This window comes from Schistocerca cancellata, unplaced genomic scaffold, assembly GCF_023864275.1.
Source record: "Schistocerca cancellata isolate TAMUIC-IGC-003103 unplaced genomic scaffold, iqSchCanc2.1 HiC_scaffold_782, whole genome shotgun sequence".
NCBI lineage: Eukaryota > Metazoa > Arthropoda > Insecta > Orthoptera > Acrididae > Schistocerca > Schistocerca cancellata.
In genome coordinates, this window is record NW_026046793.1 from 2,948,582 (window position 1) to 2,968,249 (window position 19,668).

At 42.6% G+C, this 19,668-nt stretch overlaps 1 protein-coding gene and 1 long non-coding RNA gene across 2 annotated transcripts in view; one reads left to right on the forward strand and one right to left on the reverse strand.

The window, feature by feature from the left end:
* The window catches only part of LOC126143151 (uncharacterized), a 243,123-nt gene that overhangs the window by 168,990 nt on the left and 54,465 nt on the right, over positions 1-19,668 (forward strand). The gene's annotated exons all lie outside the window — the stretch shown is intronic.
* Positions 1-19,668, reverse strand: part of LOC126143129 (disks large homolog 5-like) — an 87,827-nt gene that overhangs the window by 25,006 nt on the left and 43,153 nt on the right. Inside the window, exons 5-6 of the mRNA XM_049915339.1 lie at positions 13,904-14,146; positions 7,417-7,617 (exon numbers count right to left, since the gene is read on the reverse strand). Of these exons, the coding sequence (XP_049771296.1) occupies positions 7,417-7,617; positions 13,904-14,146 (444 nt within the window). The remainder of the gene's footprint in view (positions 1-7,416; positions 7,618-13,903; positions 14,147-19,668) is intronic.

The following is a 19,668-nucleotide window of genomic DNA, read 5'->3' on the forward strand; positions in this document are numbered from 1 at the left end:
GAAAACCTAAATCAGGATGGCTGGAGACGGGATTGAACGTCTGTACAGTCAACTTTCGACACGGACAATTTGCCTGTTTCACAGGGGAACGAAGATGTGGCGGCGGTTCACTCACGTAAACAACGTCGCGTTGGGCCGCGACGCTCGCAGCGAAAACAGCAACCGCAGAAACAGGTTCGTTCCGCACTTCCTTCTCGTCCACGTTGTTTCGCACAGCATGACGGGGCCACGTGTCCGAAACGTTGGGCCACATGTAATTCGTGTAGGAAAAAAGGCCACATTGCTTCTGTATGTCGGTCCCCTAAAGTTCCTGTCGACGAGGACGAGGCATCGGACACGGATGTTAACTGTGTGCTTTCTCAAACAAATAAGTTGTTTGTTACTGTTCGTGTTCTGGATAAAGACATTCGCATGCAAGTGGACACTGGCTCTGCAGTAACTCTCATTAATTCTCGCACGTATTTGGAGTTGGGCTCCCCTCCCTTGTCTCCAGTTACGCGAAATCTGAGAACTTATAATAAACAGAAAATTCCTATCGTTGGCCAGTTCGATGCTTCCACTGCCTACAAGTCTGTTGTTAGGCCCCTCACGTTTTATGTGGTGGATCATGCGGGCACTGAAAACCTGTTCGGTTATGATTCTTTCCAGTTGTTCGGGTTCTCCGTTGATGATGATGAGCACCTCATCTCTGAGGATATTCCGTATCAACAGCTGGATGGATTGTGTTCTGAATTTCCGTCCGTGTTCTCTGCTGGTCTGGGTCGTGCCAAGGATTTTGAAGCCCACATTACTCTTAAACCTACAGCTCGCCCTAATTTTTTCCGGGCACACCCTATTCCGGTGGCGTTGCGTGCACCTGTCGAGGTTGGGATAGACAGGTTAACAGCTTCAGGGATTCTCCTTCCTGTTACCTCCAGCGAATGGGCATCGCCAATCGTGGTGGTTTCTAAACCCAACGGGAGTCTGCGATTGTGTGGCGATTTTAAAGCCACTGTCAACGCTCAGAGCCTCACTGACATTTCTCCTCTTCCCCGTCCTGAGGAGTTATTTACCAAGCTCACTGGGGGCCAGCTCTTTTCCAAACTTGACTTATCGGAGGCGTACCATCAGTTGCCGTTGGATGCTTCTTCCAAGGAATTTCTCGTCATCAACACTCCTTGTGGGTTGTATCAGTACCAGCGATTACCATTTGGCGTCGTTAGCGTGCCGGCCATTTTTCAGCGGTTTTTGGAACAGCTCACGGCTTCCGTTCCCGGCTGCATCAACTATCTGGATGACATTGTTGTCACGGGGGCCTCCACTGAGGAGAACCTTCGCAATTTGCGTTCACTGTTTCGGGTTTTGCATTCGGCTGGGTTGAAGTGCAATCTGGACAAGTCACAGTTCTTCCAACCCTCCATTGTGTATCTTGGTTTCCACTTGTCCCGTGAGGGTATACGTCTTCTACGTCAGCACGTTGCGGCCATTAACCCTCTACTCCGGCCGTCTACGGTCAAAGAACTTCAGGCGTTTCTAGGCAAGATTGCTTATTATCACAAATTCAATCCATCCGCAGCGGCGGTAGCTCATCCTCTGATCAGCTGTTACGCAAAAACGTCCCTTTCTGTTGGTCCGACGAGTGTGAGCAGGCTTTTGTCCGCCTGAAGGCTCATTTGCAGTCGGCGCCTTGTCTTGCCACATTCTGTCCGTGTCAGCACTTGGTTCTGGCGACTGACGCATCACAGTATGGCCTACGGGCTGTTCTCGCCCATCGGTATGAGGATGGGTCGGAACGACCCATCACCTATGCTTCCAAGACCCTCAACGATGCGCAACGGCGTTACTCTCAAATCGAAAAGGAGGCGCTCGCTATCATTATGCTCTATAAAAGTTCAGCGCTTTTTTTTTATGGTTCTAAGTTTCACCTCATCACCAACCACAAGCCACTGGTCTCTCTGTTCAGCCCATCGGCGTCTCTTCCGGATAAGGCAGCTCACCGCCTGCAACGTTGGGCCTTATACTTTTCTCGTTTTCACTATGAGATTCACTATCGCCCCACGGCCTAGCACACCAACGCTGATGCATTGTCGTGATTGCCGATGGGCCCCGACCCGGTTTTCGATCGTGATGAACTACTCTGTTTCCACATTGATGAGGAAGAACGTCGTGCGGTCGAGGGTTTTCCACTTACAGGTTCGCAGGTCACGTCAGGTACTGCGCCGGACCCGGTCCTGCGTCAGGTGATCGGTTTTGTTCAACGGGGTTGGCCGGACAGGACCAAAGGCCGGGCATCGGATCCCCTTCGCAACTACCATGCCTTGCACCTTCATCTGTTCGTGATGGTGGTGGTGTTCTGGCCACGGATGGCGCATCTCCACGGGTCATGGTGCTAGCCTCTCTTCGCAAAGATGTTCTCAAACTATTGCATGAAGGCCATTGGGGGATTTCTCGGACTAAGTCCCTGGCCCGCAGGCACGTTTATTGGCCCGGTATTGATTTGGACATCGCCCACACGATTGCTGCGTGTGGTCAGTGTGCTCAACGACTGGCTGCACCTCGTACAATGCCCTCTCCGTGGCCTGATCCGGCGCAGCCATGGGAACGGGTGCACGCTGGCTTTGCCAGCCCCTTCCTCTGTACTTATTGGCTACTGTTGATCGACGCCGTCTCGAAGTTTCCATTTGTTGTTCGGTATCCGTCACCCACCACTGCGGCGACGATGCTGGCTTTGACCAAAATCTTTGTGCTAGAAGGTCTTCCATCCACGATCGTCACTGACAATGGCCCTCAGTTCTCTTCGCAGACCTTCCGTGATTTTTGTACTGGACAAGGGATTCGTCATGTTACAGCACCGCCCTTCCATCCGCAATCGAATGAGGAGGTCGAGCGCCTTGTCCGCACTTTCAAAAGCCAGATGAAAAAATTCCTTAGTGATTTTTCCACAGATGACGCTCTGCTGCAATTTCTGAGTTCTTATCGCTTCACGCCTCTGCTGAACTCTTGCACGGCCGCCAACCGCGCACTCTACTGCACCTGCTTCACCCTGTCAGGCCTTGTGCTGTGTCCCCTAGTGCGGGAAAATACTCGGTGGGTGCCGACGTGTGGGCACGAGGGTACGGATCTCGCCCTAAATGGATTCCAGGGGTGGTCAAGGCTCTTCGCGGCCACCGGCTTTGTGAAATATGTACGGACGACGGCACGGTTGTTCGCCATTACGACCAGATGCGCCCACGAGTGGTGGCCACGCCGGTTCCACCGCCCCTTCCTTCGCCTCCACCAGCCCGAGAAGCCAGTCCTGTAGCTGCTGCCGATCTACCGTACGTGTTTATGCAGCCGACGTCTCTACCGCTTCAGAATACGCCGCCTTCTCCGGGACCCATCTCGCTGGAGCACACCCCCAGGTCCACGACACCTACGGATGCTGCTCCGGAGTTTTCACCCATCATCTCGTCCAGGAGGCACGTTCCACGGACGAGCTTCCGTCCTGGACATTTTCGACCATACTCTCTTGTCTCTCCGTGGGATGTTCTCGGGGCCTCACAAGAGGCCACGGATGTCTCCTCACTGTCCATGTCTCCAAGGAAGTGAGTGTTTTTTTTTTTTCAAGGGGAGAAAAGTGTTGTGACAGTGCCACGACATTTAACAGTGCCGCCACGACAGCACGCGCAAATGGTGATAGAGGCGCTCCGCAACTCGGCTGAGCGTGGGAGCGCCACCTAGCTACGAACGGCGCTGGCCGCGTGTCACGGCACGGCACGGTAGTCGAATGAGAGATACTGAGTTGTTGTCATGTAACCAGCTATTGTTTCCAAGTGAGTGTGTTTGAATATCCACGCAATTATTGGCGATTAAAGCTTATAACAACAACTTTATGCGAAATGGAAGTAGTAGCTACAGTTTTGAGGAAAATATGATCCTCCTGTTAATAATTTACCAATGGAGATTTTAGCTTTTAGTGTGACTAATATGCCCCACGTCTATGCCCGGCATATTTTTAGACAATGAATGTTACATTTGTACATGTAACATGACATCATGTAAGAGCTATGAATCAGCTGGTACTACAAGACTTTCAAATATAAGCTGTAAATGAGGCTATCTTCCACAAAACAGTAGCTAATACTTTCTTTCTGCATTGACTTTTACAGTAATTTAGATTCCTCATACAGGCAATCTAAAGTAGGTCCCCCTCCCTCAGACAACACCTGTAGATTCCAACATCGGTACTGTCATATATTGTTGAAATAACTGTACTGGCTATGGTATATAAAATTTGTAACTGGTTCTAATGTACCATTTGTTACTTAGTATTGCTTGCACCTTGTCCCGCACCTTTCACAGAGTTGGAGTGCTGACTATCTGATTTGGCCGGAGGCTCTTCCTGCCGCCACCCCGTAACCCTCCCCCCACCCCCCCAGGACACAGTGTACCCCAGCTGTCTGCATCTAGTGTAAATCATGAATGAGTGCAAACACGTTTCAAATGTCTGCGTGTCTTAACTGAGGTGGGTCGTGGGGACCAGTCTGGTTTACACCTAGAGGGATGTGGAAAACCTCCTAAAAACCACATCCAGGCTCGCTGGCACACCAGCCCTCATCGTTAATCCATTGGGCAGATTCGATCTGGGGCTGGTGCGTCTACCTGAGCCCAGGAAGCAGCGCATTAGCACTCTCTGCTAACCTGGCGGGTCATACCATTTGTTACTACATCAGTATTATTTCATTTTCTACACTGACTGGCACACCTCATTAAGAAGCCCAACATAATTTTCTGTAGATGGACTTTGTACTGTAGTTTCTAATATTACATGCAGCATGTCTTATGATGTAAGAGTTTCGATCGTCTACTTTTAATAAGATAGCACAAGTGAGAATAACAAATATATGTCAGTGAATATTGCACTAATAGCTTACCTAATATCATTGGTCACCCACAGATCAGACTCAACATCTTTGGTCATGCCACAACAGTTGTGCCTATACTATGATGTGACAGCTTCCCAGTTTTGTCAGCTAAGGGACCTAATCACGTACACTATTGTATTGTCTGTGCCACAAACACACAGAAATATGATGCCTACCTGTCCACATGTACCAGTGATATATCAGAATGTGAAATGAAGCTGGAAGTTTATAGCAGGTAAGTATCTTGGATTAGGAAGTATATGTATTTGCAAGAGCTTGTAGAGAATTGACAGATAAACCAACGTCACCATTTTTGAATGTATTACAGGTGCTTTAAAATCACCCACGGTTGAACTTAGTCAGTTTCACAGATGATAAGAACACAGACTACTTGGACCACGTTTCCATTCTCTGATCACATTGAGGCTGTGGGGACTGTGTGTAGCTTATCTGATTTCTGTAACTTTTGAAGACTGCTGTAAATGTATTTTAATATCTGATCACTATTTAAAGATGTGATGTTGCTTAGTACATGATAGGAATTTTGTGAAAAGGTCATTCCAAAGACTTCTAAGAATCAGCATGTACTTATTACAGAACAACTGCAGTTTTATGTAACAACCAGTATAATCATTGATATGTCAGAATCAGTACTGCAAAATAAAAAGCAAATTTCCATGATTTTTCTGTTACTTTTTTAGACAGTCCCTTCTCTGGTTGGGACAAACAGTTGTGAGAGGTACAAATCTCTGTTTGTTTGAGAAAATGGAGCAGTATTTTGTAAAATCTACATGAAAAATACACAGTATAAAATATACAGGTGTTTGTGAGTTAGTTAAATGCTGTCTATTACAAACCATACTCAATTCCCCCCATTATGGCTAACATGGGAATAAGTATTGAAAGGAGTAATGATACAGTAGACCTTACAAGGAATCACAAGAAGCTAAAAAGTTGAATATTTCAATATTTACAGGCACTGGATTACTCAAGTGCACGACATCATCCCAAATCTAACATTTGCCGTCTATTCAGCAGGAATGGTGAATAAATTCAAAAGTATCGGCACTGGTGCAAATAGACTCTCACCTTTGATTTCTTCTAGATTTCATAAGCAGTGTAACTGGAGTAATAAGAATGGCAACACTGTTGACGGAGCGACAACACTTTACCCTCCACCTCCCGTAACAACCAGAGGTAGCAGCACAGTGGATGAAAGAGAGAGAGAGAGAGAGAGAGAGAGAGAGAGAGAGAGAGAGGGGCAATACTGACCCTACGACTTATCTCGGAAGATAAGTTAAGGAAAGGCAAACCTACATTTCTAGCATTTTTACACTTAGAGAAAGCTTTTGACAATGTTGACTGGAATACTCATTCAAATCCTGAAGGTGGCCGTGGTAAAATACAGGGAGCAAAAGGCTTTTACAATTTGTGCAGAAACCAGATGGCAGTTATAAGAGTCTAAGGGCATGAAAGGGGAGTAGTGGTTGGGAAGGGAGTGAGACAGGGTTGTAACCTATCCCCAATGTTATTCAATCTGTATATTGAGCAAGCAGTAAAGGAAACAAAAGAAAAATTCGGAGTAGGTATTAAAATCCATGGAGAAGATATAAAAACTTTAAGGTTCACAGATGACGTAATTCTGTCAGAGACAGCAAAGGACCTGGAAGAGCAGCTGAACGGAATGGACAGTGTCTTGAAAGGATGATTTAAGATTAACGTCAACAAAAGCGAAACAAGGATAATGGAGTTTAGTCGAATAAAATCAGGTGATGCTGAGGGAATTAGACTAGGAAATTTGACACTAAGTGGTAGATGAGTTTTGCTATTTGCGGAGCAAAATAACTGACAATGGTCAAAATAGAGAGGATATAAAATGTAGACTGGCAATGGCAAGGGAAGTGTTTCTGAAGAAGAGAAATTTGTTAACATCGGTACAGATTTAAGTGTCAGGAAGTCTTTTTTCCTGAAAATATTCGTATGGAGTGTAGCCATGTACGGAGGTGAAACATGGACAATAAATAGTTTAGACAAAAAGAGAATAGAAGCCTACGAAATGTGGTGCTACAGAAGAATGCTCAAGATTAGGTGGGTATATCACGTAACTAATGAGGAGGTACTGAATAGAATTGGGGAGAAGAGAAATTTGTGGCACAACCTGACTAGAAGAAGGGATCGGTTGGTAGGACACCTTCTGAGGCATCACAGGATCACTAATTTAGTATTGGAGGGAAGCATGGAGGGTAAAAATCGCAGAAGGATGTAGGTTGCAGTAGTTACTCAGAGATGACGACGGTTGCGTAGGATAGAGCAGTATGGAGAGCTGCATCAAACCAGTTTCTGGACTGAAGACTGCGGCAACAACAACAACAACAACAACAACACTTTGAAAGAATAGAAGTAAGTATTTGGAAATACAGACCACTCAGTGCTTTAGTAGTTACTTACTAGAACTATGCACTGCATATGTCCAATGGTATATTATTTCAGCTTACATATGTAATGTGTATGTAGGACAAAAGCTAATACTTACATATCTTTCATCAAGTGCATTAAGTTTCTTTTCAGCATCAAGTAGAACAACACGGAGAAAGTCTCTGTCGCAACGAAGTGAGCTACCAGCCGAAATGATTTCCTTCAGTGAACGGCAGACTATATCACTAGTCTGTCTCGTAACTTGAAGCTTTGCCCATTCTCTTACAACTTCTATGTCTGCTGAATCTGATAATGCGTGCTGAAAATGGACAGAACATTTACATTGCAAAAAATTCAAGTATATAATTACAAATTGATTTGCTTTCTTTCCAGCTACCGTGCTAAATATCTGACACAGCTGCAACATCCCTGGTATAAGGACAGCTGTCACTGCCCACTAAACAGTCAATCGACAACCTTATCAGTAGTATTAGTCAAACAATATTATTGCACCTGAGGGTGACGGCACTGTAGTCAGCTTATCACGAGATCTCACCGTGATATTTCCTGAGGACATGCTGAATCACTTGACAGTATATGCACAACTGTCTTAAATCAATTCACAGTGTGATGCACTTTTCTTAATCACAACTCTAGTTGTTTACTGTAACACCACTGCACGTTTCCGGTAATGCCTACAGGAGGTCAAGTGGAACAATTTCGTGGTCAGGTAGCACAATCCTGTAAAACTACGGTAATTTTAAAAGCTCGCCAGTTACGGTGCCGACCTAAAATATATCGATACTAAATATTACCGACTCTTGTTCTCAAAACTTAATCCACACGCACTACAATCAATCCTGTCGGAGGAACATCCACAACTGAGAATTATACCAGAGGCTGAAAATACTGCCACAGTTGCAAGGTCGTTTTATTTAACACACGACCACTTTCGGGCTCTTATACGCCCGTCTTCAGGTGTCTTACTGAAAATAGGAAGTTATAGGAGGTAATTTTTACAAGCAGCAAACATAAAAATCCATAAATTTGGAAACATTTATAAATTGTTGGTTGGGCCAGGTGCTGTGAAACCTAAGTCAATGCCAAAGTGACACAAGACAGTACTACGGAAGACTGCCCGGGTAAAGAAATATGCACAGAATACCAGAACACTTACACTCGGTGCAGTGACTCCGAGAGCCACAGTGGCAAGTACAAGGTGCGGTGTGCTACCAACGAGTGCAGAGCTCGGAGTAGAGCAGGCACGAAGGAGGAAGCAAACTGGTAAACCAGAGTGGCAGAGGTACTGCCATCTATTGACGGGAAGAAGAACGCGAGACCACTAGCCCGGCCATTCGCAATCTGAATTGGTGATTTACATTAAAAAACATTACACAAAAAATGTTAACAGTGCATTACGCACGGTAAAGAAAGATGTTGACCGAGGCAGCACAGAACTGTAGTAAAACTGAGTGGAAGCTGTGACATAAAATTTATGTAACGTATTACCTGCGCCCGTCGGAAGCACACCACGTCTTCTACTCGTCCGACACGGCCCTCGGGGTCACAGTACCGAGCGTAAGTGTTCCGGTATTATTTACACATTTCTTTACCCGGGCAGTCTTCCGTAGTGCTGCCAGACGTCACTTTGGCACCGACTTACGTTTCACGGCACCTAGCCCGACCGCCAGTTTTTAAATTTATGGATTTTTTGTTTTCTTTGTGCGTTTTCCGAGTGTAAAAATTATTTTTAGTCTCTTACCGTTTCCAGTACGACAACTGAAGATGGGCATATTAATAGCTCAAAACTGGTCGTGTGTTAAATAAAAGACTCTTACAACTGTAGCAGTATTTTCAACCACTGGCCACACGCATTAGTCACGACTGACAGTAATAATTGTTCAGTGACACGTTTTTATTATTTTGTACACGATTTCTCCCGTGAATTGGTGCCGACTCAGAAGAGCAGTACACATTAATTATTAATAATACAGGGTTAGCCAAAAGTCTTAACACTTGAAAATTCAATACTTCGCAAAATAACATAGGTAGTGATGTAAAAATTTACACATGCTTGAAATGACATAGGGTTTTATTGAAACCAAAAAGTGTGCAAAATAACCAACAGATAGCACTTTGTACGGTACAAAAGCAATAATTAGGTTGCTAGGCAAGCTTTCAGAGGCAGAGGCTGCTCCTCTAGGCAGAAGAGCTGAAGGGGAAGGAAGAGAGGCGAAGGAAAAGGACTGGAGAGGTCCAGGAAAAGGCACAGATTTGGGGAAAATCACCCAGAACTGCGTGTCAGGGAAGACTTGACGGACGGGATGGAAAGGAAAGATGCCGTGTTCCATCTGTGTTCTGCCACCGGTTGACGAGTAAATCTTATCTATTCAATTACATTCCATTATCAAAAATTGTTTTCATTGTTATAAAAGCAATAATTAGCATAACAATCAATTTTCAGTAAAGATTATCTTTATAACAAGCACTCAAGATTAATCACATACAGTTTATGTTCCTCACCTATATCTACAGTAATGATATAGGCTGAGGCAGAAACATCAACTTACACGATGTACAGGCAGGATTAATCCCATTTCACTCGCTGCCAAGGCACTATTCCAATATTGGAGAGCCTCTGCAATACTGACGCGAGTTTAGAAGTGGAATAGCAATGGGCTGAGGTGTGAACTGGAATTTGTATATGGGAGGGAGATTACAAGAGTATTCACTGCAGCTCTGGTAGCAGCGGCAACTTTGGCATAACATCAGCACGTCTGTGTAGTGAGCAGGAAACCCAGGATTCCAATTTCAGTACAGTACAAACTTTAGTTCATTGCTTTAGCCTGCAGCATTACTGTAAATGCTCAACATGTCCGCTGCTCATCAACAATAACTGTGGTTGATGGACTGTGTCGTGAACAGCACTGTACAGCATATCAGTAGGCACGACGAGAAATTGCCATCTGATTGTACCACAGCAAGTTACGAGGGCAGTTTGAGAAGTTCTCAGAACGAAATAGAAAAAAAAAGTACTTACATCACTGAAATGTTTGTTATTTTTCAGTGTAGTCTCCTTGTAGGTTAATGCACTGGGTCCAACGATGTTCCATTGCCTTGATCCCATCTCAAAAATGAGTTTCCTACAGGCCTGCAAAACAGTTGCCAATTCCGGCCATCAATTCTTCATTTAAAGTGAAGCTTCATCCACCAAGAAAAAGTTTCAGTTTTTGTAAGATATGGAAGTCCAGTGGAGCTACATCAGGTGAATAAGGCAGGTGTGGCAACAATTAATGCCTTAGTTTGTGTAATTTTGCCATGGTGATGGTACATGTGTGCGGATGCGCATTGTCTTGAGGGAAGATCACTTTCTTCCTTGCTAACTTTCCTCCTCGGTCTTTTTGTTGCAATTTGTCCAGGATGTTAGCATAGTATTCTTCAGTAACTTTTTGCCCAGTGGGGAGATAATCTACAAGTACAAACAGGATCCCTTTTGCTTCCTAGAACACTAATGCCACGACCGGAAGGAGTGGCGGAGAATCGGCACGTTTCCACTGCTTTGACTGCTGTTTTTGTCTCTGAGGTATAGTAGTGCACCCAAGTTTCATCTGTGGTCACAAACCGGTGAAAAAATCCTCTTCGTTTCTCTTAAAACAGGCCAAACATTGTTCTGATATGTCCATTCTCGTGCGTTTTTGATCCAGCGTCAAGAGTCACGGCACCCATCTTGCAGATAATTCTTTCATTTCTAATTTTTCAGTTAAAATACGATATGCCCTTTCAGATGACATCTGGCAAGCGTGAGCAATTTCACACGCTTTGAATCCTCTGTGACCAATTTGTGTGCTTTTGCAATTATTTCTGGAGTAATGACGTCTCGGCTGACCATTGCGCGGATCATCTAAGCACTCCTGACCGAATGTAAATTCATTTGTCCACTTGGCAACTGTTGTATATGAAGAAGCAGAGTCCTCCAGTGTATTCTGGAAATCGGCATCAATGCCTTTGCTTTCATACCTTTCTGTACAAAGTACTTAATAACTGCTCGAATCTCAATTTTTTACTCTTCGCAAATTACTTTGCAGGAACAACAGAGCCACATTACCACAACAGTTTTTTCCCCAAGAGTACTGATGTGGCACGTGTTTACAGGCAACAGTCCAATGAATATATGTGATATGTGTTGTAATAGTGCTGAACTCTTGTGGTGATTCCGAAACTTTTCAATCCTCCCTTGTATTATGAGTTGTCATCTTGCATTGAAAGCGTAGCTTGGCATGGAGCCATGAGGAGAGCAGATTTTGTTTCTCACACACTCTGGCTACTGGGCCGTGCGAGCCATGTCCTTGACTAAAGCTGCATGCAATACATTCCTCATACCCTCTACGAATCTAAGTAGTACTATTAAATATTAATCTATTTCATACTTTGTATACCAAATTCTATTGATAACACAACCATAGTGTTAAATTTTCAAATCAATAACCTCCATACTTCTGGAGATACAAACTTTTATTTAAAACAAACAGTAACGGTGCTGGCATTGTGAAACTGAATTACGGACCGTAAAGTATTCATCTTTTGTATGAACTGAAACTACAGCCATGGACGGATGGATGGAGAATGGCATACATAAGCTGAGAATGTGATATTTCATTAGAACTATGCAAATGTATGCATGAGAAAGTTTGTGCAATACGGGAATTTGCAACTTATGTCCGAGTCAGCTTGATTTTGTAAATGGCAGAAACGCAGCCAGAAGGGGTGTTGAGTATAAAGTTTGTTAATTATTTGTTTTGTGGAAAGGGATCATATTTTGTTTTCATTAAATTTTATTTAGTTGCCACCATACAACTGCAATCTGAATGCAACCGAGTTTGCACAGGCCAAACTGAAACGACAATTCAGAGAACAAAATGTTATGAGGGATATCTCTGCTGAGAAGGGGGAGAGGGGGGGGGGGGTTGATTTGGGGGAAGGCACCAAATAGCGAGGTCATCAGTCTCATCGGATTAGGAAAGGATGGGGAATGAAGTCGGCCATGCCCTTTCAAAGAAACCACCTCGGCATTTGCCTGAAGCGATTTAGGGAAATCTTGGAAAACCTAAATCAGGATGGCAGGACACAGGATTGAACCGTCGTCCTCCCAAATGCGAGTCCACATTGCAAACCACTATGCTACCTCGGATATCTCTGCCGTAAACATGTCAAATCTCGCCAATGCTGCCTATCAGTCTATCACCAGTGAGGGTGGGAACCTTACTGTTGAAAATGTGAGAGCTGGAGGAAGATTACTGGAGGCGCATCAGTGTGATGAAAATTGCCGTTGACAACACTGTCATTAACACGTGTCCATCCAGCACCACCAAATCTGTCCACTAGCATGGACACAACCATGGACAACTGCAGTGGAAGCAACTAGTTTTGTAAGATTTTAGTTCTACCTACACATTCCTCATTGTTTTTGGAAGTAATACTTATATTGTAGTAATAACTGTTTTCAATTACTCAAACATTAAGGTGATGCTTATTCCATTTCTTTTATAAGCTGCAGCTGTAAGCTGGCTGTCCTATGAGAAGGAGGTGGGGCTTGTCGCAACAGCCAATGTGCTATGAGCCAAATGCGAGCCTCTACTCCCAGCATTCTACAACCGGCAGCCAAGTGAAAGTTTGCGATCAGTAATTGCCTTGGTGTATAAATGCAATTTGTTTTATTTGCTGGGGATACGATCAGGTCTGGTATTATGATCTCCACAAAAAATTGCGACGATCTAATTCACTTACATGCTATGAAGTCAAGTCATAAAACAGATGCAGGAGTATCACATTCGTACTGATAGAACATGTTGTTGAAGTATGCTCTTTTCCTATGAGATTGACAATACATTTCCTATTTCAAAGAACTGCATCTGTAGTGGGATGAATGGAATAATGTGTTGTATATACTGAAGTATTCATTTCAAGACTCTTGACACATTTCTTCTGTTTATAAACAATTTGTTTCTTGTCTGGGAGAAAGTATTAAATTTTGGGGAAAAAAAGCAGTTTCCTAAGATTTAAGATAAATTTAAGGGTTGGGAAGTCTTTCCTTCTTTCCTGCAGATATTCATATGGTGTGTAGCATTGTGCAGACATGTAATATGGTTTGGACGAGAAGGAAGATTATATGGGCAGATCAAATAACTAATGAACTAAATTGGAGAAACAAGAAATTTATGGCACAACTTGGCTAAAATACCAGATCAGTTGGTAGAACACATCCTGAGGCACGAAGGGATTGTCAATTTTCTAACGGAGGGAAGTGCCAGGGGTAAAAACTGTAGGAGAGAACAAGGGATGACTACAATAAGCAGGTTCAAACGGATGGAGGCCGCATCAGTTATTTAGAAATGAAGATGCTTTCATGCGATAGGCAGCTGTGGAGAGCTGCATCAAACTTATCTTTTGATTAGAGACCACAACCATAACAGCACAAACATTTAAGTAATTTTTTCAGATTTTCAGTGACAGGGTGATAACATACTCTGTTAATAAGACAACTGTCCACATTTCTTTGGGAACTATTCACAAAAAGTAATGAATCTGGGAAGTCTCGTAGTACTTACCATAGTATTCTGCACCAGACTATCAGTGGCCAGTTCAATATTAGATTCATTCTCTTTCAACTGCTTTTCCAGGGCTACGTTGTGAACTTCTGCCTCAATCAGTTCAGCATACAATCCTACATCTGGCGTCGGTTCAGGTGGTGCCGAGATGCGAGACTCCGCGAGTTTTGCGATCACCACCTCCTGTTCTGCTATAAATTTTTTGACCACGGAAGGAGTTTCTGATGGTGAAGACTGCTGCTCCTAGTAACAGAGAGTGTAGTATTATTGTACCGTATTTACTCGAATCTAAGCCGCACTCGAATCTAAGCCGCACCTGAAAAATGAGACTAAATAAAGGAAAAAAAAATTCCCGAATCTAAGTCTCACATGAAATTTGAGACTCGAAATTCAAGGGGAGAGAAAAGTTTTAGGCCGCACCTCCAAATCGAAACAAAGTTGGTCCATTGTAATATGAGGCAATTTAGGTCTAACGAATGATGATACAGCTACAGTAGTTTGGTTCGAGTCGTAAGCTTAGCAGTTAAGCTTTACCACGTAGCCATTGCTATGAGTCAGGTGCTCCGTCTGTATTTATACGGATACCCTTCCTTTTTCACGTGCTTCGTCTGGTTTGAATCGATTGCTTATTTTGCTTATTTTGCGTTTTCTTTGTTATAGGTGTTTGCGTCACTCTTAAGATGAAAATGCATTACTGCACTGTGTCATGCATTGTTTGTCGCATTCTAAAAAAAAAGAGAGAGAGAGAGAGAGAGAGAGAGAGAGAGAGAGGAATCATCTCATTAGCGAAACAATGGCAAGAGACTGCTATTTGTTGTTACTTACACTGCTGCTTTCTTTGATAATGTTCAACAAGAATCAAATAATAGACTGCGTATGATAGAATATGTTCTGAACGAGAGTTAGGCGAAAATTTTTCTCTGTTTGAAAATCTTTGCGGCCGCTTCTTTATTACATCAAATTCTGCACAGAAATTAGAGTCATCTTAGATTTAAAAATCTAGTCACTTGCCGTGCTTCATTTCTGACTATCACTATTAGACATAAGAATAATACGAATATAAACACGACACGATACGTATATTCTTCAGCGTTTGCTGTTGTCTCACTCTAGTTTCGTAGTTTTAGGCAGACAGGACTTAAATGAGATAGCAGCAAACACAAAAGAATACATGGCAAAATGTTTATATTCGTACTATTCTTATGGTGAAGAGAATACTGTATGTGATTCAAATTTCATCAGGTTCCTATTAGCAACCATCTCTTCTCACAGGTAGGAAAAAATTCAGAACATAGAGTTGGTCATATTGACAAACATCCCAAACAGTCTTGCCAGTCAGATTTTCGTAGTATACTGAAATTGTGCTACATTCGAAGATGAACAATACGAAATTTGTATTTACTTTGTTGGATAATGTATGAAAATGCAGTGGTCGAAACTCGCGGCGGAGAAAAAAGCTCGTCTTCCACTATTTTTTTTTATTTATTTACTGACGCAGAGGTTTTGGCGCCAGTATTTATCTTTGTGCCTACAAAGCATGCCTGCAAAGCGCTACATATATTCGACGGCAGAAGTTAGTTGTGGCGGCACGTACCAACATTTTTCATAACTTCCACTTGCTTTGCACTCGATTCTAAGCCGCAGGCGGTTTTTAGGATTACAAAAACCGGAAAAAAAGTGCGGCTTAGATTCGAGTAAATACGGTAATTTCACAGGATTATTAGTACGACAAGAGAGAATTTTCTTCTTATGTTACCAGTTGCACGTTTCACTTATATATAACAATGTACCAACAGAACTACGAGGGCCCTTTTACACGAGCGGTCGCCATAACTTCGGCTATCTTAACACACTTCCTGTCCGACCAAAACTCCCAGCTTGTCACACATTACTGCTATAGCAGTTGAAATTTCAGTAATATTGATAGTTCTGATGTGAATGCCATAAATGAAATGTTACCCGTGTTCTGCCTCAGTTAATTTGTAGTTAAATTAGGAATGAGTTGAAAGGGTATAAGAACCATAATACAATTACCTGAGATCCCCTTTTGCTTTGCTAAGGTTAGCTTACCTTCTTCACAAAACATTGTAATATTCATTGAATATTGCAGCAGGAAACACTTCTTTTACTACATTTCAGTCCATAAACATTAACATTGTTCACATTAAATGACCAGTCTTTCCAATTTATGGGCTAGACACAATGTATCTTCTGCTTTCCTTTTTTGTTGCGAGCTTCAGGGTTCTCTGGGGCAGTGCTGTCTCTGAGAAGTGGTGAATCTCCACAGAGTGCTGTATTGTGGTAACCAGTTGCTTGTGGAAACAAGATGTCCGTCCTCCCGATTTCATGCACATTTAAACAAATTCTCTACTTCTCACTTATTACCCACTTAGCAAAATTCCTATGTGCTGATGACGATCACTCACTGGAAACATAGCAGTTGTATAAGTACTGTATGTCACTGGAATTTGGCTGCAATAATTACACATCTGTTTGAAACTGACTGACAATATTTCATTCAAAATAATTTCTATTGCTGTTTATACATTTCTCCCACCTCTCCAGCAGGCTATGAATGCCATGCAAAAAAAAAAAAACCAACAACAACAACAACAACAACAACAACAACAACAACAACAACAACAACAACAGTAGTTCTTTCGAAAAGAACCAGTCAGTGAGACATTTTCATACATTTCCATATGAATTTAAGCGTTGTTCAGTAAAAGCGTGTCCCAGTGATGCAAATAGATGATAATAGGACGATGCCAAGTCTGAAAACTAAGCAGCATGCCCTAGTATTTCTCAACTGAATGCCTGGGTCATTTCCCTGACCCATTTTTCTGTGAGATGGGGTGTTATCACGGAGCAATACGACTTGTATTTTTCCCTATTTTGGTCATTTTTTACTTAATTCTCGAATTAAATAGATCATTTATTGTTGGCAGTGATCAGTGTGATTGGCTTCACCAGATTTTAGCAGCTCATAATAGATGACATTCTTCTGGTCCTACCAAACAGAGTATCGTCTTTTTCCAAAGCAATTTGGTCTCACACTGGATGTCTATGGTTTGCCTGGATTCACATTTGATTTACAACACTTAGTATTCTCAAAATTATCCATTTTTCATCACCTGTCGCTATTTGATGGAGAAACGACTTTCTTTTTATCTGGTGAGTAGTATTTCCCAAGTGGTCTTTTGATCTGCTTTCCGTATTTCATTCAGTTCATGCTGAACCAATTTTCCCACTTTCTGCATCCTTCGCATAGCTTTCAACCAAAAAGAAATGGCTTTTTGAGTTCCATTCAATTGTTCTGGGGGTTCCTGTTGAGTTTGAGTATCACTGCCCATCATCCTCACCCACTCCCCATTATCTTCAAAACCTGCAATTGGTTGTCTTCTAACTTTTTTGGTGGTTTCCCACGCTCTTTTCTCACATCAAAAAAATGAATCTTGTCCGTAACTCTTAGTTTGTAAGCAAAAAACTTGACAAGTTTACAGGTTTGAAACAGATACCGATGTACGGAACTTGGATTCGTGTGCACTGACATTCGTCATCAGCCATTTCAGGAAGCAGATGGAGCTGCAGACGCGGTCTCACAGGCCCTACACTGATGACTAACACTATCTATAGGGGAATTCTTGTTTCATACTTCTACACCTGGTACAGGTAGTAAGTTATCACTTTTATGAAGTGATATGTTATAATAAGAAAAACATCATTAGCTTTGTCCAGTTACACTGAACTATTTTACTGACAACCTGCATTGACTCATAAATAGTCCTGTCTATGCATGGGGAGGAAACAACATTTTGGGGCACTGCTTTTTAAGACAACTGCTACACAACTGATTATTTTAACACAAAAAATTACAGTTGTCCTTATCCTACAGATTGTCTTCAACACCGTAGTGGTTTACTAGACGCGGTCCTGTTTGAGGTGGGATGCCGTTTTCTTCCTAGCGAGTCGAGGTGTGTTAAACTTCGACGCACACCATACCACTGCACAACTGGTATTTTTCCACATTAAGAGACAGTTGTCCAGAGGAGAAAGAGACAGTACGTGAAATGAAGGAAACATCAAGACTAAATGGGGATCTGTCCCATATCTTTGCATGTGAAGCAAGGAACTTACCCACAGAGCCACACCACTTGTGTGTCTAAACAAGCATTTCTCTCTTACAACTTAAATAGCATTCTCTGAGAAAATTCTCCCCGTGACAGAACTCAAAATACCAGTACAGAATGCACTAGCTCTTGCTCCACATCCACTGGCTTGCTCGAATGACTGCATGCTCCACCTGCTGCAGCCTATCCTCGACTTTCTCACTGCCTTATATTGTTTATCTGTTCTTAGTCTAGACAGCACAGAGTGAATTATTTATAGTAGTAGTAGTAGTAGTAGTAGTAGTAGTGGTAGTAGTAGTAGTTGTTGTTGTTGGTTGTTGTCTTCAGTCCTGATACTGGTTTGATGCAGCTCTCCATGCTACTCTATCCTGTGCAAGCAGCTTCGTCTCCCAGTACGTACTGCAACCTACATCCCTATGAATCTGCTAAGTGTATTCATCTCTTGGTCTCCCTCTAAGATTTTTACCCTTCACGCTGCCCTCCAAAGCTAAATTTATGGTCCCCTGATGCCTCAGAACATGTCCTACCAACCGGTCCCCCCTCCTTGTCAAGTTGTGCCACAAACTCCTCTTCTCCGCAATTCTATTCAGTATCTGTAGCACCACATTTCGAAAGCTTCTATTCTCTTCTTGTCCAAACTATTTATCATCCACGTTTCACTTCCATACACAGCTACACTCCATACAAATACTTTCAGAAACGACTTCCTGACATTTAAATCTATACTTGATGTTAACAAATTTCTCTTCTTCAGAAACGCTTTCCTTCCCATTGCCAGTCTACATGTTATATCCCCTCTACTTCGACCATCATCGGTTATTTTGCTCCCCAAATAGCAAAATTCCTTTACTACTTTGTGTGTCTTACTTCCTAATCTAATACCCTCAGCATCAACTGATTTAATTCGACTACATTCCATAATCCTCGTTTTGCTTTTATTGATGTTCATCTTATATCCTCCCTTCAAGACACCGCCCATTCCGTTCAACTGCTCTTGCTGTCTGACAGAATTACAATGTCATCGGCGAACCTCAAACTTTTTAATTCTTCTCCATGGATTTTAATACCTACTCCGATTTTTTCTTTTGTTTCCTTTACAGCTTGCTCAATATACAGATTGAATAGCATCAGGGAGAGGCTACAACCCTGTCTCACCCCCTTCCCAACCACTGCTTCCCTTTCATGTCCCTCGACTCATAACTGCCATCTGATTTCTGTACAAATTGTAAATAGCCTTTCACTCCCTGTATTTCACCCCTGCCGCCTTCAGAATTTGAAAGAGTATTCCAGTCAACATTGTCAAAAGCTTTCTCTAAGTCCACAAATGCTAGAAACTTATGTTTGTCTTTCCGTAATCTTTCTTCTAACATAAGTCACAAACATATGGCTCACTATTTTAGACGAACAGTGGGTAGCAGGTAGGTTTTTTAAATTAAAATATAGAACGTAGGTACGTTTGAACATTTTATTTCGGTTGTTCCAATGTGACACATGTACCTTTGTGAACTCATCATTTTTGAGAACGCATGCTGTGATTCCGATATTTCTACGGAAACCAAACTGATCTTCCCCGAGGTCGGCTTCTACTAGTTTTTTCATTCATCTGTAAAGAATTCACGTTAGTATTTTGCAGCT